The sequence below is a fragment of the Tinamus guttatus genome, unplaced genomic scaffold, assembly GCF_059628265.1.
Source record: "Tinamus guttatus ecotype Peru unplaced genomic scaffold, ASM5962826v1 Tinamus_guttatus_pri_ptg000225l, whole genome shotgun sequence".
In the NCBI taxonomy this organism is placed as follows: Eukaryota; Metazoa; Chordata; class Aves; order Tinamiformes; family Tinamidae; genus Tinamus; species Tinamus guttatus.
In genome coordinates this window covers 52,134-70,082 of record NW_028288759.1, presented here as the reverse complement: position 1 = coordinate 70,082, position 17,949 = coordinate 52,134, and the positions used below count along the sequence as shown (strand labels likewise).

The 17,949-nt window shown below is 35.9% G+C and overlaps 1 protein-coding gene across 1 annotated transcript in view; it reads left to right on the top strand.

The window, feature by feature from the left end:
- The window catches only part of VIPR2 (vasoactive intestinal peptide receptor 2), a 48,556-nt gene that overhangs the window by 8,277 nt on the left and 22,330 nt on the right, over positions 1 to 17,949 (top strand). The window contains exons 3-4 of the mRNA XM_088525174.1: positions 7,537 to 7,644; positions 9,653 to 9,750. Of these exons, the coding sequence (XP_088381300.1) occupies positions 7,537 to 7,644; positions 9,653 to 9,750 (206 nt within the window). The remainder of the gene's footprint in view (positions 1 to 7,536; positions 7,645 to 9,652; positions 9,751 to 17,949) is intronic.

The following is a 17,949-nucleotide window of genomic DNA, read 5'->3' as shown; positions in this document are numbered from 1 at the left end:
TAGTAAGAGTGGCCACAGCTCACACTTTCAGAAGGAAGGAAAGCAACATGTGGGTACAGGTGACATTCTACAGTTCTGAAGATCTAAAACTGTAGCAGAATCACTGTAGCAGGTAAGTAAAAATTCATCGGTGTCCTTCAATAAATAGCATTTGGAGCCCTGAAAAGGCTCCAAGGGAGCAGGGCCCCAAGGGAGTTTGTTTTGCTTCAGGGAAGATTGTGAAGGGAATATTGTCCCCCACATAGTCTAATATTATCTGATGAGTTTTATATGAACAGGAGTTTGGTACTTAATAATATTTTATGAATAATATAGGGCATGACTTAAGTGGTACAATGCAAAGATGTAGGTATGTATCCCTTCTAGCTTTGACAGTAAAGCCAAGAGTATCTGGACAAATAATAGCAAATGACATTCTTACAGCAAGATTGGAGGGCTGTGTAGTTGTACAGAGACAAATACTGTTGTCTCCCAAGGGCATTTGATGTAATTGGAAAACCTAATTTACTTGGTGGAAAATTTGGATGGAATTTTTCATCCAAAGTTTTCATCTGAAGCTTCCATATTTCATTACAGTACCCTAAAATATGTAAATTATCTTTTTTTTTTTTTTTTAAGGAAAACGGCTCATAGATGCTTGTTTTTTTTCTGTTGGGAAAAGGAAGTAAGGTACTACTTACTGAATTTTCCATTTAATGGAAATAGTAATTGATTCCCCAAGAAGTCTTAGTATCAGTATTTTTGCCATTCCTTGTACTGATTTTTAAAATCCATAAAAATAAGTATTTTAAGTAAATATAGGATAAAATTTATTTGCTTCATCATTCTGATTAGCTAATCAGATCTGGTGGACACAGTAGCATTCCAAAGGCTTACTTGCTAGGAATGTATGACTTCTGTTGATCGATAAAAGGCTTGCGCATACTTTTCCTCAGGATTTACATTGGTTTGTGTAGGTGTCCTGGAGCTCCTTGGTGACCACTCTGCAACCTGTGTTGTCCCTTTTGCTTGAACTAAAGGGTCAAGTTATCAGGAACAGCGAGGCTGATGGTCAGGAGTGGGCAAGGCTGTGATGAAGGAGGACAGAGAGGCACCCGAAACATAGCTGAAAGTCTGAGCTTAAATAGTCCCATGGGCAGGGATGGGGTGTGCGTGGTCCCTGGTGAGGGTGAACAGGGTCAGGAACACCTATTAGCACACTCAGCGCCGCAGCAGAAGGAGATGGAAAATATTTCTAGCAACATGGCTTGGAGCGGCAGAGTTTCATCATCATCTTCCTATCAGCAATTCTAGCTGTTCTGCTGCATACTTGCTTTTCTTTCAATTTACTGACTTTTTATTTCTCTACCTGCTCTGTTGCCTTTCTTTCTTTCTTGTTAGTTGTGTAAAAATGCAGAGAGAATTTTAGTCCGTGCATGTTTGCAAATCCTCATGCAGCCTAGATTGTCTTGTACTCTCCACACCTTCAGGAAGATGTTTCCCAGCAGAGCTGAGGTTGCTTTGAAAAATGAACCAGGGCCTGGTTGAAATCTTCCTCGCCCATTTTCAAGGGCCTTTTCACTTTATTTTGTGTATCATTCACACTTCGTTTAAGAAGTTAGAAACTCTCTTTGAATTGGCGATTTCTAAAGCCAAATGCAAGATGCCACCTAGTGGTTAACACATGGATAAGATGTTTATGTGAAACCTTTCCAGTACTAACCTGGTATTCCACATTTTAATGGGTAAAGGCAGGCAAAATCGCTGCTCAAGGAATGGATCTCAGAGAACAGGATGGTAAATTTAGTGTCAATACCTACATAAACTGAATAATGAGAAACAGAATGTACTTTATAGTCTGTTCCATTACCTTTCATTTTGATTTATCTCCAAATGCATCACAGGCTTTAGTGATCACTCAAATAATCCCATGTAAACTAGTGCAGAGTATTATTCACAGCATCATCTGGAGGAGCAGTGGGGAAGAAGATTAGAGTCGTGGTCAAGCTGTTGAGCAAGTCAGTGAGCAAAGGGAAGAGTGTTTGTTTCCTTGGATATGGTGGGAATGAAACACTAGGAAAATAAATGATGCAAATTAAGAGATTGAAAAGAGATGTCTAAGATGCAGAAGGCTTCTAAATATTGAGAAATTGGGATGAAGAACCTTTTTTTTTGCCTTTGATAGCTTTGTTAATAGATAGAGATAGAGATAAAGAGAAGTACAGCAGTAGTGATGCAGTAGCAATGTATAGGGGGTTTTTGCGTATATGTCAAAGTACAAAAGCATTCAAGGCTTGAGAATTTGTTAAAATTGGGTGCAAATATAGTCCCTAAATTCAAGGAGGAGGAGTGTGAATGAGAGTAGAAATACTTTTTGGTACTGAAAATAAAAGCATCTGTTTTGTTTTCAAACATGATAAATGCTGAAAAATAGCAGGTACTTCATGAAAAAAAAGTTTGGAGGATTTAAATTTTATTTAAAATGTAGGATTTTTTAGCAACATTTTAATAATATTAGTTAAATTTTATTAGAATTATTACTAGAATGAAAACCTTTTTTTCTAATAAATTTTAAAAGTTATCCAAAAGAAATGATTAAACATGGCTCAGTATCTCCTCTGGAGACAGCAGGAATAAGGCGTGTGTGTGTATGGGAGGCAGACAGAACTTCTAGAGAAAAGGAGCAAATGTAAGGATTCTGTGAGATGGCCCAGAATCTTTTCCTAGGGCAGATGGATGGAAATCCTGGCACTGTCTGAATTGGTGGCTAAGCAGAGAGTAGCAGCGAGTAAGTAGCAGGAGCAGTTGATCAAGCAAGATTGTTCTGTGGGCCTTTAACACAGGATTTTTCTCACCTTCATTTTCCATTAGTACATGTATTTCTGGCAGATATTTATATTTAGAGATACAGATACATATATGTATATATATATATATACAGATATTCATATACAGATGATATATGAATATTGTATATAATTCATATGCGGATATATGAATATCTGTATGTATGCAGATGTTTATAATCACTGTAGGCTCCTCTGGTCAGTGGAGAGAAACAGGCAATAGTAGGGAGCAATTAGTCTGCCCTGTTTTGGGTGTATTCTAGGATAGGATGAATTATGCTCAGCAAGCCCCTGCAAAACTGAATATGTCTCTGTTGACGGTAAAAGAAAGCTATGGTGAGTGAAGAGCAATGTCCTCCTGAAGTCATGTGAATCCCAGCTGGGTCACGAGCTCCCAGCATCATTGGAATGCTGCTAGTTCCAATTGTGCAAGATGGGAACCTGCTAGTTTTCAAGTGTGTATGATTAAGCTCATGCAGCTCTGTAGAGATATATTGCTGGGATGAAAAATGGATGAAACATTCATAAGAATGTTACTTTTATTCTATTTCTACATAAGGATGCATTTTGTTAAGAGAAGAAGATATATTACTGCAATATTGTCAAAAGTATGCAATAATACGAAGAGAGGAAATGAGTAAAGGTATAAGCTGAGAGCCCTGGGAAAGGCTCGTATTTTTTGACAGTTGTACTTCTAGCACCTGTTACAGTTTTCAGTAACTCCAGCATTTCAGCTTTGAACTCTAGACTAGTTTTCAGAAGCACACTGTAGTCATTCAATGACTTATCAGTTTCTTCCAAGAGATTTCAGCAGTGTTCTCGAATTTCCTGTAGAATAATTAATAAGCCTGTAAATATGTATGTATCTTGGAATTCTGTTGAAAGCCACTCAAGTTTCACAATTTTTGATGTATTTTAATTTAGTCTTTTCTTGGAAATGGCATCTTTTGTATTATTCCATCTGTTTAAGGAATCTGAAAAAACATCATCCTTTTCTCTGCTGTAGACACTTGTGAAGACCTTAAAATTTTGAGGAAAAGCTGAGAAGAAGTGTGTTCACAACTGACAGGTAGTTGATAGTCACAATGACACAAATCTGATTTCAGTGCCAGCAACCCTAGAACCCCCTAGTAAATTGAGCAGGAATAGGGCTTGAACCTCAGTATTTCTATATGACATTTTATGTAAGTGAAATTTGAATAAGACTTTGGGAGTTTTTGTGGGAAAGATACCAGCAGAGTTCCAAAGTCCGTATCGTTTGGCTGCGCATGTAGACAAACTTTAGTCTAGTCCATATAGTAGAGTGACACACAGATTTTCAGAGACTTCTTAACTGTCTGCAGGTTCTTGTAGTAAATTTACAGGGAGTATGTTGAGCAAAAGGAGAAATTTGTGGAAGTCACCAGCTTTTATGGATGTGCATGAACATTTCATGATTCATCTTAGCTTTCATTTGTTGTTACTGAAAATGAGAGTGGACTAAAAAGATCTGAAGTCATACAAGATGCTAATTGTGTATTCCAGAACTTATTTATGCTGGCTAAGGCTGTACATCTATCAGAGCCAAGAGATTTTCAGTTTGTCACTACATTTCTCAGTGCTGGCAGATGAAAAGAATAGTTTGTCTTACTGAATACTTGTATGTCAGGTTGTTGATGTTGTTTCTGGCCTAAAATCAACTGGAAAGGAAACATGACCTGAACTGGCTGGGGTAAACATTCTTTTGCTTTGCATAAACTTTGATTTTGCATCATAGAGAGTAGGAATTGATTTTAATCCAGTACTCCAGAAAACACCTAAGCCTGTTAGCTTCCATTAACTTCAAGGGGTACTAGCTCAGATGTTAACCTTATATTTTAAATTGGATATGGATGGCCAAGCCAACAAAACCTCAGAGATATCATTACTAAAGCTAAAGGAAAGATCACAAGTGCCGGAGGGATTACAAGATAAAAAAGAAAAACATAGAGCATAAGTAAAATGCATTAGTTCTAAAACACACTCATACAAGGGAGAGGGACCAAACAACTGAAAAGTCCAAGTGAATTGTCAGTGGCAACAGAATATGCTGCTCCACAGCAAAGAGGAATGCCACTCTGTTCCCAGTCCTGGCTCCCTTCCTCTAAGGCAAGACTTAAAGAAGGAGCCTACAGTCTAGGAGACTGAACTCCTGAAGAAACTAAAATGGTTAGATCCCATCAAGTCACTGGAGAAAAAACAAAATGATGAAACCTTTGAAAACATAGTTGTAGAAAGACTGACTGTAGAAAGACATACTTTCTTCTAACCATGAAGAGAGTGTCTTTCTTTGAAAAATAAGTGATATTAAATACTTTTCCATCTTTTGTACCTCAGGGTTACCCCAGGTTACCTCAAAAGACGAACAGGTACAACTAATGTCATTGCAGACATGTTTGCCCTGACAAGGAAGAAGTTTCCGTGACACAGATACTGAAGGACTGAGTGCTATATGTCCATGAGTGATGAGCTAACGGAGAAGTTTGTCTGATCCACACCAGAATTATCACTCCAAGAATCCAACTGAGAGTAAAGGTTACAGTCTCACAGCAAAGACTCACTGAAGTAAATTTGTAATACATACAAATATTCATAGTCTAATTCAGCAGCTGAATTGACAATTTCAGGCTTTCCTGGGAATAAATACACATTTTTAGGGTGGAATTCCTCTGACCTTTTTGGGTTCTTCTTTAGAAACACAGAGATTTAAATATTAGTCAGTAGTACACCAAAATCTTACCATGTGCTGTGCTATGTTAGCAAGACCATAGCTGATAGATCAGGGGAGGTAATTATTTACCTCTAATTGGCCCATGTGAGACTGCATTTCAGTCAAGTTCTGTGTCCAATTTTGGGCTCCTTGTTACAGGAAAAATATAGATTGGGTAGTAATAGTCCTGAAGGGATCATCCAGGTGGCAATGAAGTCTATGACATGTAAGGATCAGCTGGAGGCTAGATTTGTTCAAATTGGAGATGAATGAGGGTCTGATTGCTGACTTGATCTATATAATGGGCTTATAGAAGAGATGACGGAAGCCAGGCTCGTCTTGTAGATGTACAGAAAATAATAAAAGGAATAAGAAGAAGGAATAGAATCAATCTGCAGCAAGCGAAAACTTAATTTCTTGTGAGATAAAATTCTTCACAGAGTACCCAAACACGGGTGTAGGTTGTATCTTCATCTTTGGAGATTTTCAGAATTTGACTGGAAAAGACACTGAGCATCCCAGTTCAACTGTGAAGTTAGCCTGGCTTTTTGCTGGGACTATCAAAGGTTCCTTCAAACCTCGGTTATTCTGCTCTGGAATTTCTGGTGATGAAGCAGAACAAGGGTTCCTCCTGGCATCTCTCAAGCACAAAGGAAAGACTAAGCGAGCTGGGCCTGTTTAGTCAGGAAAAAAAGAAGGCTGAGAGGAGATTTGATTAACGTGTTCAAGTACTTGAGGGGTGATGGCAGGGAGGATGGGGCCAGGCTCTTCTCCGTGGTGGCTGGTGACAGGACGAGGGGTAACGGGTGTAAGTTGAAACACAGGAAGTTCCACCTCCGTGTGAGGAAGAACTTCTTTCCTGTGAGGGCACAGGCTGTCTGGAGAGGCTGTGGAGTCTCCTTCTCTGGAGATTTTCCAAACCCAACTGGAGACCAACCTGTACCCCGTGCTCTAGGTGTCCCTGCATGTGCAGGGGGGTTGGACTAGATGATCTCTAGAGGTCCCTTCCAACCATAAGTGTTCTGTGATTCTGTGATAAAGTATGTTTCTTTAGATTCTTTCTAAACCTAGTAGTTGAAATGAATGGGTGGGTGTGTAGGGTACTAAAACAGGATGATTTTGTTGTAAAGCTCTTTCAAAAGAAACTCTGATACAGCAAACAAGATAGTAGAGAATAAGGATGCTTACATACAAGTTTTATGCTCTGCAATGAAAGTAATTGTCTTATACTTTATATATACCCTTATACTTTATGATGATGTTTTGGGCACAGTATGGGGAAAATAATTTTTAAAAAAGTTTATCTATTTTACATTTACTACAGATTTAAACTATAGATTGTAATTTGCTGTTTTGAAACCATAAATATCCAGAATCTTGCACACAGTTTCTTTTTGAGGTAGCTGTTCTCCTTATTTCTTTGTACTCATAGGTTTTTACAAGGAATTATTTATCATAGAAAGCATGAAACACCTTTAAACAAATAGGATATACTTGACCCAAGTGCCAACAGCAGACTGTAGAAGATTTATGATCATTTTGCAAGACATTGCATTTAAGCCTCATTTAATAGGCTCAAAAAAGCATGGGCACAGTCAGTAGTTAGAATCAGGTTTTCCTGTAACATTATTTCTATTATGGAATTGGTACTAATACTCCATACTAATACTCAGGAGTTGTTTATAAACATTGGTTATCTTTGTTATTTAAAAATGAATTCCTTAGCATGGTCCGCGCAATGGTTTTAATAAGACATTTTGCAAACAAGTGTATTAACTCACTTAGAAGCTGGTTGTTGAACAGAATTTTATGATTCCTTTAACATTGTCATAGAAAATACCATCTTTGTAACTTTCTTGAAAGAGTCTGTTCTTTCTTAAATTATTAATCTGAAACTTCCACCAAGTCTATGTAAGGTAAGTGCAGTAAAGTGATCAAGACCAGACTGAGCTTTCAGGTCTTTTACCACTGTTTTTGTTCTAGGATGTGTTGGAGTTTGGGATAACATCACCTGTTGGCGTCCTGCTAAAATTGGAGAGACTGTCACTGTCCCGTGTCCAAAAGTATTTAGTCTTTTCTCTGGCAAACCAGGTATTTTATTTTAAGCTATATTTTGTAAGCATTTAAAATGTATCCAAAGTATCATTATTTTTTAAAAAAACTTTAATATAAAAAGTTGAAAACAGAACAAAACAGGACAAAAAGAGGACAAAAGTAGGTTTTAAACAGGACAAAAATGGGTTTTGCCTCTTCTGTATTTGCTAACATAACATGTTGAAAATGTTTATTTGTTGCAGTTTAAGATTTGTATTTTACTATTAAATAATTAAAATGGTAGATTATCATGTTGCAGACATCTCTTTAGAATGTGTAAATAGCTTACATTGTCTTTAAAAAGGTCATGTCTATATCAAACTCCAGAAGTGGTTCTGCTTTTTGAGGGCACATTGTGGTTTAAGGTCAAGGTCTAGTTATAACCTCCGGCCATTTGTCAGTACAACATTCAGATGAAAACTTTATACAACACACACATTCCAGTAACCAAAGAGGAAAATAAAAATCACAAAGTTTTAGTTCGGAGTGTGTACAAAACCTTTGTGTTATTCTTGGTCAAAGCTGATTTGAGACACATAAAAGTTGTTCTTGGGCAAACAGAAAGCAGGTATATTTAAATCATATGAATGCCAGTGTTAAACTCTGAATCACAGCATTATGTTATTAAAGAATTCATCATGGACATGAAAATTGGTGGTGGGAAGTTGCTAGTGCTCTAACATTTTAAGAATATGTTTTAATTTTAAGACCTAGTCTTCTTTATGGCATTAAGCTCTTCGGTTTTCTCCTATTGACTTTTTTTTTTTTTTTGATCTATGAATATTAGAACATGCTGTAGCAAGGAATAGAATCATGAAATGCCATCATCTCACCTGAGTGACCTCAGCTGAGAAAATAGTCAACTTCTTTTCTTAGAAAGTATTTTTTGTTCGAACTAAAGTCAATAAAATATTCAAAAATTGTTTATGGTGTACTTGCAAATTTCTTGTATCTGCCAATTATTTCAGAGGTTGGTTCAAAGGATGAGATTCAAAGTGCATATTGACATACCCACTGAAGGTGTTTCAGTACCTAAATTAGCAGTAGGTATGTGGGCAGGGTGATTCAAAACCAGCTTGCAAATACAGTCCCCAGGGAAAATGATCCAAAAGCCCGTGGTGCTAATCACAGAATAGGGAGCATAAGGAGCAGGAATTGTGCCTTTTCCAGAGCTTAGGCACTGAATGGAGGCCCTCCATTATACTTTTATGGTCCAAAGTCCTGTTTAGAGTCTAGGTATTTGTCAGGCACAGTTTCTTTGAAAAGCTGCAAAATGAAGGATCTGTCTTTTTCTTAGACTATTATACCATAAAGCTGAAGAATGGGTTCTAGGCTATGCACAGATGGAAGCATTTCAAACCTATATGTTAGATTTCTTTAGAAGACCATGTGGTCCAGCAAACTAGCTCACACCAAACCCTTTTCATTGTTTTTCAGGACAGCACATAATTTGACCTTTAAAGTACATAACCAACTATATCAACATTTGTTGCAGCATTAATTCGTGATCACAATATCAAAAGAACTTTAATAACTCTTCAGCCGATCATTTGGTATTGCCATCTTTGAAAAGCTAACTGAGAGTTTAGAGCAACTCTCAAATAAATTACTTTTCTATCAAACTACTTTAGCTACAAATTATCTTCTTTATAGAAAGACTGCATCCAGAGTAATTTAGATAAAACTGTAAAATATTTCAGGCTTTTTCAGATATAACAGAAATAGCTGTTATACTAAAGCAGAAGCCCACCATTACAGCTCTGAATTTCCTTTTTTTTTTTTTCCTTTAGAGTAAACACAGCTCAGAGCTGGGAGTATAAGCCAAAATAATATGAATGAAGTGCATATGAAGGGAAATAGCTGGGTTGCCTTAGCAGAACTGCTGGAAAGTACAGCATGTTAACAACATATTTTCAGAGCATGACTAAGTTATTTTGGCTAAAGATTCATTGCTGAGAATCCTTGAGAATCTTTCTGAATTAAATTCTGAAATATTCCTTTGCAGGAAATATTAGCAAGAATTGTACAAGTAATGGATGGTCAGATATTTTTCCTGACATCCTGAGTACCTGTGGATATAATGACTATGAGGATGACTATAAGGTAGGAGAATATTTTTCTGTTCACTTAGATGTTGGTGTTTGAAAGAGTTGTGAGACATATTTTGTTTCCAAATAATGCACATTTTATTCTGTGGGAATTAATGTAAATCTGTAGACTTTTGTGGTAGCATTGATTCCCATATACTGTGATTGCAAATCTCATATAAAATAAAAGCAGAAATGTGAACTTCAGAAACTATTCAAAACTAGTGACTCTGGACAGTTGGTAATTGCAGCAGTGCATCTGTATTCCTAACATTCTTGGACTTGTGCAGAATATTTTGTGCATTGTGTTTTTTCTACATGTTTTTATTATAACACATCCTAATATTGTATTCCTCCATTAATACATGTACTACTTGATTGCTGGCATATGTCTGAGTTATCATAAATAAAATAAAAGGAATTTAGGTTATTGGATTTATTAAAGGTTTATATTGGAGTTCAAATTGTGTTGGAAATAAAAAACTGTTCAAAAGACTATCAAGATATAAATATAATACAAATGGAAAAATGAATATGTTTAGTTTGTGGAAACTATTTCTTGTCTTTTTTGTTGAAGGAAGCACCTTTTCCACGATGTGTTTTATGTACATTCTACCACTCTTTATTCCGAGACTAATAGAGCAAGAGTTTGTTTCTATATGTGAGTTCACAGTGTCAGTAAAACTCTCATTTTCATGAAGATGATGAAGTTCTCCCATGAATAAAGATATTTGGCTAGCTGGCTTTTTCTGATTTGTGGTATGTGTGGAGTAGCTCTGGCAGAACAGTGCTGGCTTCAGGGACGTGGTAGCATTCTAGGCGTGCCGTTCTCGCGGTCTCCCTCTAAAAGCTTTTCTCAACTATATTAACTTGCCTGCTGTTTGTTAAAGATGCATTTTACTCATGGGTCGTGGCAGAGACTCCTCCATTAACCACTATTCAAGAACCAAGCAGGAACTAAACAAGGAGAGTCAGGAACTAAAACCTTGTGTTCTAGTAGTAGAAGCCTGTTCACAAAAGAGTGTGATAAAGATTGGCAAAACCAGTAAGATAGTAATAGCTTCCCATTTTTTAGCAGGCTTTTTCCAAGTTGTGTAACCAAGTTTATATTTAATGCAGAGCAACTGTGTGTAAATCACTAAGTGTGAAAAATGTGACTCTCACTCAAAATGGTGTATAGACTGTAGATTATGTCATTATTAAGAGAAAGAGAACAACTCCATGTATGTGTTTGAGTTTATTTGGGTATATCTTATAATACTGACAGAGTTTATTTAGGAAGCTGTAATCAGTGCAATTCTGCTTAGTCTCATTTAGGCTTAACAGTTAGTGATTACAGTAACAGTTATATATTTCATAATATTATAGAGCTGTTGTCAGCTTATTTATAAATAAATATTTTATGAAGACCTTGATCATAAATAGCCATTTTTTATGTGTTCAGAAGCCTAACCATTACTGTACTTGAAAAATGATGATAAAATGGTTAGAATGTTTTGTTTTTCTGTTCTTCGCACAGACACATTCAAAAACATTGCTATGATCTGACTGTTTGAGAAAATGAAAACAGCACTGAGAGCCGTTTTAGTGTATTGTTATTCTACCCAAGCGTTGTCACATGGAGTGGTAGTAGAGCAAGTCTTAAAAAGGCAAATTAACAAGTTAAAATATTTCAGGTAATGGGATGTACGTACCTGACAGATGACAGAATAATAGAAAAGCTGTTCTTATTTGACATATACATTATTAATTTGGAGGAAGAGAATGAAATGCAACTTGATTATATTTGCAGTAATAGCAGGAATGAGATACTGGAAACAGAGTGTAGCAATGAGATTTGAATAAACCTGAGAAAGAGCAACTAGTAAAACAGTTAGGATAAAACTTAGAAGACAAAAGTGAAAAGCAGCTAGTAAAATAATGATATCTTAACAGTGTGCAATGCGGAAGTATAATAGATATCTAACATTGATAGACTTTTGTATAAATGCGTCTTGCTGGTGGGGAGAGTGGAAATGCAATCACTGATTGCAGTTAAAGCGACTTGATTTGAGAGCCCCATTCTCTTTTCTAGGATATAGGTGTCACTGCTCAGAGAATGTTCTTTGCCTAAAGATCATAAACTAATTATTTCAATGAGTATAGCAATAAACTTTTCTGACCTTAAAATTGACAAGTCAAGAAGAAAATTCAATGTGATACTGATGGTTTGTCAGAAGATTATTGTTCCTATGAAAATATTATATTTATATAACAGTATTCTTCCCATTTTTCTTTTTGTAGTTAAAGTAAGGGTGAAATTATCAAAATCAAATCTGAAAAGGAAATCAGGATAGCATGGGATGTTCATGGGGAAAAAAAATACAAGTGTCATTCTGCTGTGAGATTTCAGGGGATATTTGAAGTTCTGCATCAGCCAAGTGATACAGAGAAGGAAGATATTTTATTGGATTTGTGTGGATTTGTGTGTCTATCTTAGTGCTCAATGGCTGTACCTCAAAAGAAAATATCCTAAGGTATCCTAAACTACTTGGATACAAAATATTTTTGAACATAATCATAGGATGTGTCAGTATGCTTTGAGGATGATGTGTAAGGTTTTCCTGGGATCTATAAAACTTAAAGGGATAATACTTTAGAGTAGATTACAAAACATTTTTCTTATGGTAAATCTTAAAATTTCTTCTCTGTACTTTTTTTTCTAAGGCAGTGTTCAAGGAATAGGTTGAAACTGCCTTTTGTGTCAATTTGGTGCCCGTATTTTCACTGCTGAATCAGTTTGCATCACAGATCCTATTAAATATTTATCCCTGTTTCTTTCCTCTATCTTAAGATATGGGCTTTTTACCTACATACATAGGAAATAGATATAAACACATGTATAGAAAAATATGCACATGTAGATATGTGCATGCAGACATCTGTCTATCCCGAGCAGTTTCGAATATTCTAGAGAAGTCTCAAATGATAGGAAGAGACTGAACAGTAAAGACTGAAGAGGTAATTAATTAGTACATACCAAATTTTTAGGTTGATAATGATCTGAAACAAGAACATTAATTTAAAGACATCATAAGCAGGTCATCTGTTGTTTCTCTGCAAAGTTCACTGGAATCATAAAGGTATCAATAAACTTGTCTGCTTTCGCAATTTGCTCTGATTTCACTCAGAGTTTAATCGTTATGTCTCTATTTTGTATCGAATGGTATAACTAACTTCTATTAAAGGAAATTATTGACTTCATATTTTGAAATTAACTGTTATTTTATCCTTAAAATCCTTAGCATCCTTAAATCGAATGGTTTTGTGTTATATTAAATCTTCCGTTAGTATTCCCTGCAGCTTCTGTTTGCAGTTGTAGGGGACCATTTGATAAATCTGACATTGCCTGAATAAATATTTTTCCTTATTGTGAGAGGTGCTAGCACAATCGCCTGAGCAAATCTACGGCTTTCATGGCCAGTGCATGGTAAAAATTGGTGCAACTACAGGACTGGAGCTTAAATTAGTATAAACAAAATCTCTGTCTTGTCATCACATCAACAGGTATATTTAAATCCTTGTTACATACCTCCCAACTTCTTCCTGTAAGTAAATTAGTTACCACTAAGCTTCAGGAGCCTAAGAAATTAAATTTTAGATGTCATCCCAGGCACTCAGATGAGGTCTTTCTCTTTTTCATTTCTGTTGAGTTCATGCACCACAGTGACCAAATGAGTAACTGGATTTGACCATGGTAGAAAAACATGTCACGATATGTTAACTAAGCTAAACCTCATTGCAACTTTTTCTTTTATGTGGACATATTTTGACATCTTTTGTTTAGACTGAACAGGCTGAAGATGAGACCTAGTTGTCCTCAGAGTGTATTAGACTCTCTGTCAGAATTACCAATATATGTAAGATACCTGCTGAATGCAAAGGACTGAATTGTGACTGTATGTCACTGTGAGTTATGTATGATATATATGTGGCTATGTGATTTGAATACATAGGGTATGGAGTACAAAGTAATGGAGAAAAAGATTCTCGGGGCTACTAAGGGCATGATAATACCCACACGACCTGTGCCTAAGTAGAAGCAACATAAATGGGAGAAGTATTCCCCGTTTGACCAGTTTCCTGAAGCATCCACTCTAGGCCACTGTCAGAGCAAACATCCTGGATTTGCTGCTGCACGGCCAAGCCTAGCGGAGTCAAGTCAGTGAGGTCAGCCCTGGCTCAGACAAACACTCCCTTGAATGCCCATAGCTGCCTTTAGAAAATAGATGCATTACTGCTGTGAAGTAAATCGTCTTACTGGGCTAATGGATTGTTTGTCCTGAGTCTAAATTGAATCTTTCCCTCTCAAGAAAATGTAACACAGGGCTGCCATCTACCAATGCATTTCTTGTGTGCCTATGAGTCACGCTGTATTTATTTACATTACATTCTGCATTTTTTGGTCATTACTTTTTCCACAAGATGTGTTTAAGAGACCAGTATTCGGTAAAATAAATACAAACTCTTCTTCCATTGACTTCAAGTAAGAAGGACTGAATATAAGCTGTTACTCTCTCTTGCAAAGCAAAGCGGGAATTTAATTTACAATTGCAGAGTATCCACAGACTCTGCACATTTTCTGTACACACTGAGAATGTTCACATGCAAAGATACACTTAACCTGGCTCGCATGTCCTTCCAGCACTGAACTACCCTCTCACCCCTAGAGGTCCTTCCAAACCAAGGTTGAGGTTGAAAGATCAGCTGGGTAACATGGTCAACTCTGCCTCGCAAGCTTCTGTGCTGCCTATTCTGTAAATAAGCAGAAGACTTCTGTCTCCTGAACTTAGTAAACACAACGCTGTATTAATGTTAAAATAAACAGTAACAGGAAAAGATGTCTCTTCTAAGAAGACAAATCACAAGTGGGCATTGGAATAGATCTTCTAAAAAAGGGAAGATCAAGATAATACTGATGACACAAGCATGTGCTAATCCTTTTTATTTTTTATATGTGTTTTTTATAGCCATTTACAGCCCATCAAAATTAGGTAGTCATAAATAATAATAATAAAACACTGTAGCATTAGGTCTTTAGAGTCTAGATTTAGGCTAAAGAATGTGTAAACCCTCTCCATGAAATGACTCTGAAAATCATAAGGAATTGATTTTTAGTGCTTAATCAGCTGTTGAGTTTTATTTTGTGATGATAGTTTGAATATTTTCCTAAAAAATTGGAAGTAAATTGTACAATTTCAGTTTTGGAGTCAGTAATATCTTAGAGGTCAGTTATTCTTACTTCCATTGCGAAAATACTATTTTTGCTAGACTTTCAGAAAGTTTGGATGCATTTCATATGCATGACTTGAATCAGTTTATGCTTTCAGTACAGTTAGAAAATATCAAAGGGCTTCAGCCCTTACTCTGTGTTACCAAATTGTTTTAATATATGTATCACATAGTATTAAATTGTTTTGAGCATTTGCTCTCATTTTACTCCTGGCAATCCTATTATTTTTCAATCCAGTTTGGAAGTTTAAGACTTATTTTAAATTGGGAACTGGCTAACTATGGTTCACACAGAATATCAAATAGAGAGTAAGGTAGGCCAACACAACTCACTTGCATAAAAGGCATTGATTTTCATGTGCTGTCAGATTTGGTATGGGTTTGCCTGTTTATTTTGCATTAATACAATTGAAGAGACTATTTCTAAATGGTACTACATAAAATACAGAGTAGCGGTAAACATTTAATAGCTGTGATTAAGTCAGTGTTTATCAGAAAAAAAATTATTTCCCTTGGATTCCCATGGTGAATACAGTGCAGATTTTAATCTTTTGCCTTTTATTTTCTTTTAAATATTTTATAAGCACATCTTTTTAGAATTGCAGAGAATATATTTTGGCAATTTGGGGCATCGAGTCATGAGGAGTTACACAGGTCTTACAGGCAAAATTAATACTCTCCTATTTCTTATTCAGCTCTGAAAATCACACCAGAATTTAATAACAGCTTCAAAATGTATTGGTCTTTAACTAGTTTTTCAACAGCTTGAGAAGCAAGGTTAATGTTCTCTCGGTATAAAATTATAAAAAGCTTAAAATCTCTGAGCATCATAATGTAAGACTAGTAGAATGATCAAAATGAGCTTATTAGTCACATTTCCAAATGCAGTACAATAAAAAAATGTGTATTCTTTGTGCCAGGATGTAAATATAATTAAAAAAATCCACTGCGTAATTAATTTTACTTGCTTGTACTTTGAACAAAATGATCAAGGTCGGTGTTAAGGTAATGTTGAAGTACTCTTGGCTGATTAGCTACGTATGCCTTCAGACTCATCTCATTCTTCTGTGTAACTAACTCATGAATGTCCCTTTGTCAGATGAATGGCCCCCAGATAAATTCAGTCCTATGGACACTGCAATCTATTGTGCCAGAGTACGAGTCCATAGGATTCCTGGTTTTATTTTAGTGAAATTATTTGTTGTAGGGGTCATGCATGCATGCAGAAACATTATTTTAAGTAATGTGTTTTGCTGGAGGAAGAATCTCTTTTATTTTTCCTAGTGTCTAGAAATGATGAAGTCGTTTCATATCCAGCCTCCCTCACAGTTGCTGTCAAGCTCAGAGTATGTAGCTGAAGGCTAAATTAGGGGCACTGTTGCCTCAGTGTGGTTGGACAACTAATGCTTTATTAAAAGTTCATGCAGGGTTTGACATTTTTTTTTTTTAATTAATTTAAAAATCTGAAATCAGCTACAAGGTAGGTGGGCCCAGTTTCAAAAGATTCAACCAAGGAGTTTTTCCAAAATCAAATTAAACAGATTTTTCATGATAGTGCAGAACCATAAAAATTACTTTGTCTCTTCTTTCTTTTTTGTTCCATTTTTTGTTCCATTCAAACAGATGTTTTGAACCAAAGCTACTTTCTTTACACCCTAGTGCACATCATTCCCTACACTGATGGTGGAAGAATATTTTTAAAGTTAAATTTTCAGTTCCGTAATATCGACACCTACATGCAAGTTTGTTTAGAAACCGCAGCAATTTGTGTAATGTTGGTGTTGTGCAGTCATCCAGTTTCCAAGCTGATGACTCCAAAAACTGATGGGAAGAAAGATCTTTGAATTTTCAAACACAGTGAATGTAACCGGAATAGTTTCACCTGCTTCTAGCGGTGACATATGGTGTATATATGGTAGACGTAACGCTTGGGAGAATGTAAATACTTTGAACAAGTGCGAATTGCAGCAGAAGAAATGAGGCTCGTAAACTCTGGCAACCTGAGAATTTTCTTCAGTTTAACTCCGTGGTTTTGAACTAAGCTGAATTGATGAAAATTCTCTTTAATTTGATTTTAATTTTAGGTTTATTTGAATTACCTTATTATCAAACTAACCTGTAAATAGCTATATACATAATCTGCATAAATACACAGCTGTATATGTGTATTAAGGACCATTTATGTTTTAAGACTGGTATAGTGAAGATTCAAACCTGTAATTTTTTATATATTTATGTGGGAAAACAATATTTAAGGAATAGTTCAATCAGCTTCTCAATCAGGCTTATGACACCTGATCTTTCACTAAATATACTTCAAAAATTCGGGGTATTTACTCCCTCACTTCCCAGTACTTTATTTGTACTAAACACTATTGTTTTCTTTTTTGAATAGTAATTTTATGTACATGCTCATTATGTTGCATACTAGCATCATCAGATCTGTGTGTAGTAACCAGTAATAATATGATGGCTTTACAAAACAGAAAATTGGATCAGTAAACTCAAAAAACTTGCTTTCATGTGACTAGGTATTAAAACCCTGCTGAGCTTCATCTGATTATACTGTATGCTATACACATCTGCACTTAAGCCAAAAAGCTGTGTTCTCCATACATTAAAAGGAGGTCTATTCTTTGGAGCCTGAGTTTGTTTCATCTTGTCCTAATGTCTTTGAATCACCACAAGCACAATGAATCAGATGAATCATAGCATAAAGGAGTCTGTTCTCTTCCATTAACTCCCTCACTTTAGGGAAATGAAATGACTAGTTCTGATGAGCTGCCTACGTTTTTGAAGGATTATATCCCACCATTATATATATAAAGCAAAATGAGTCTTACCTCATTTGCTTTGACTGGTCTTAGCTTAGCTTAGTCAGTAGCTATTTGAAAGATTTAAAAAGAATATGTTTGGGGGGGTTTTGAGTGTGTGCTATTATTAC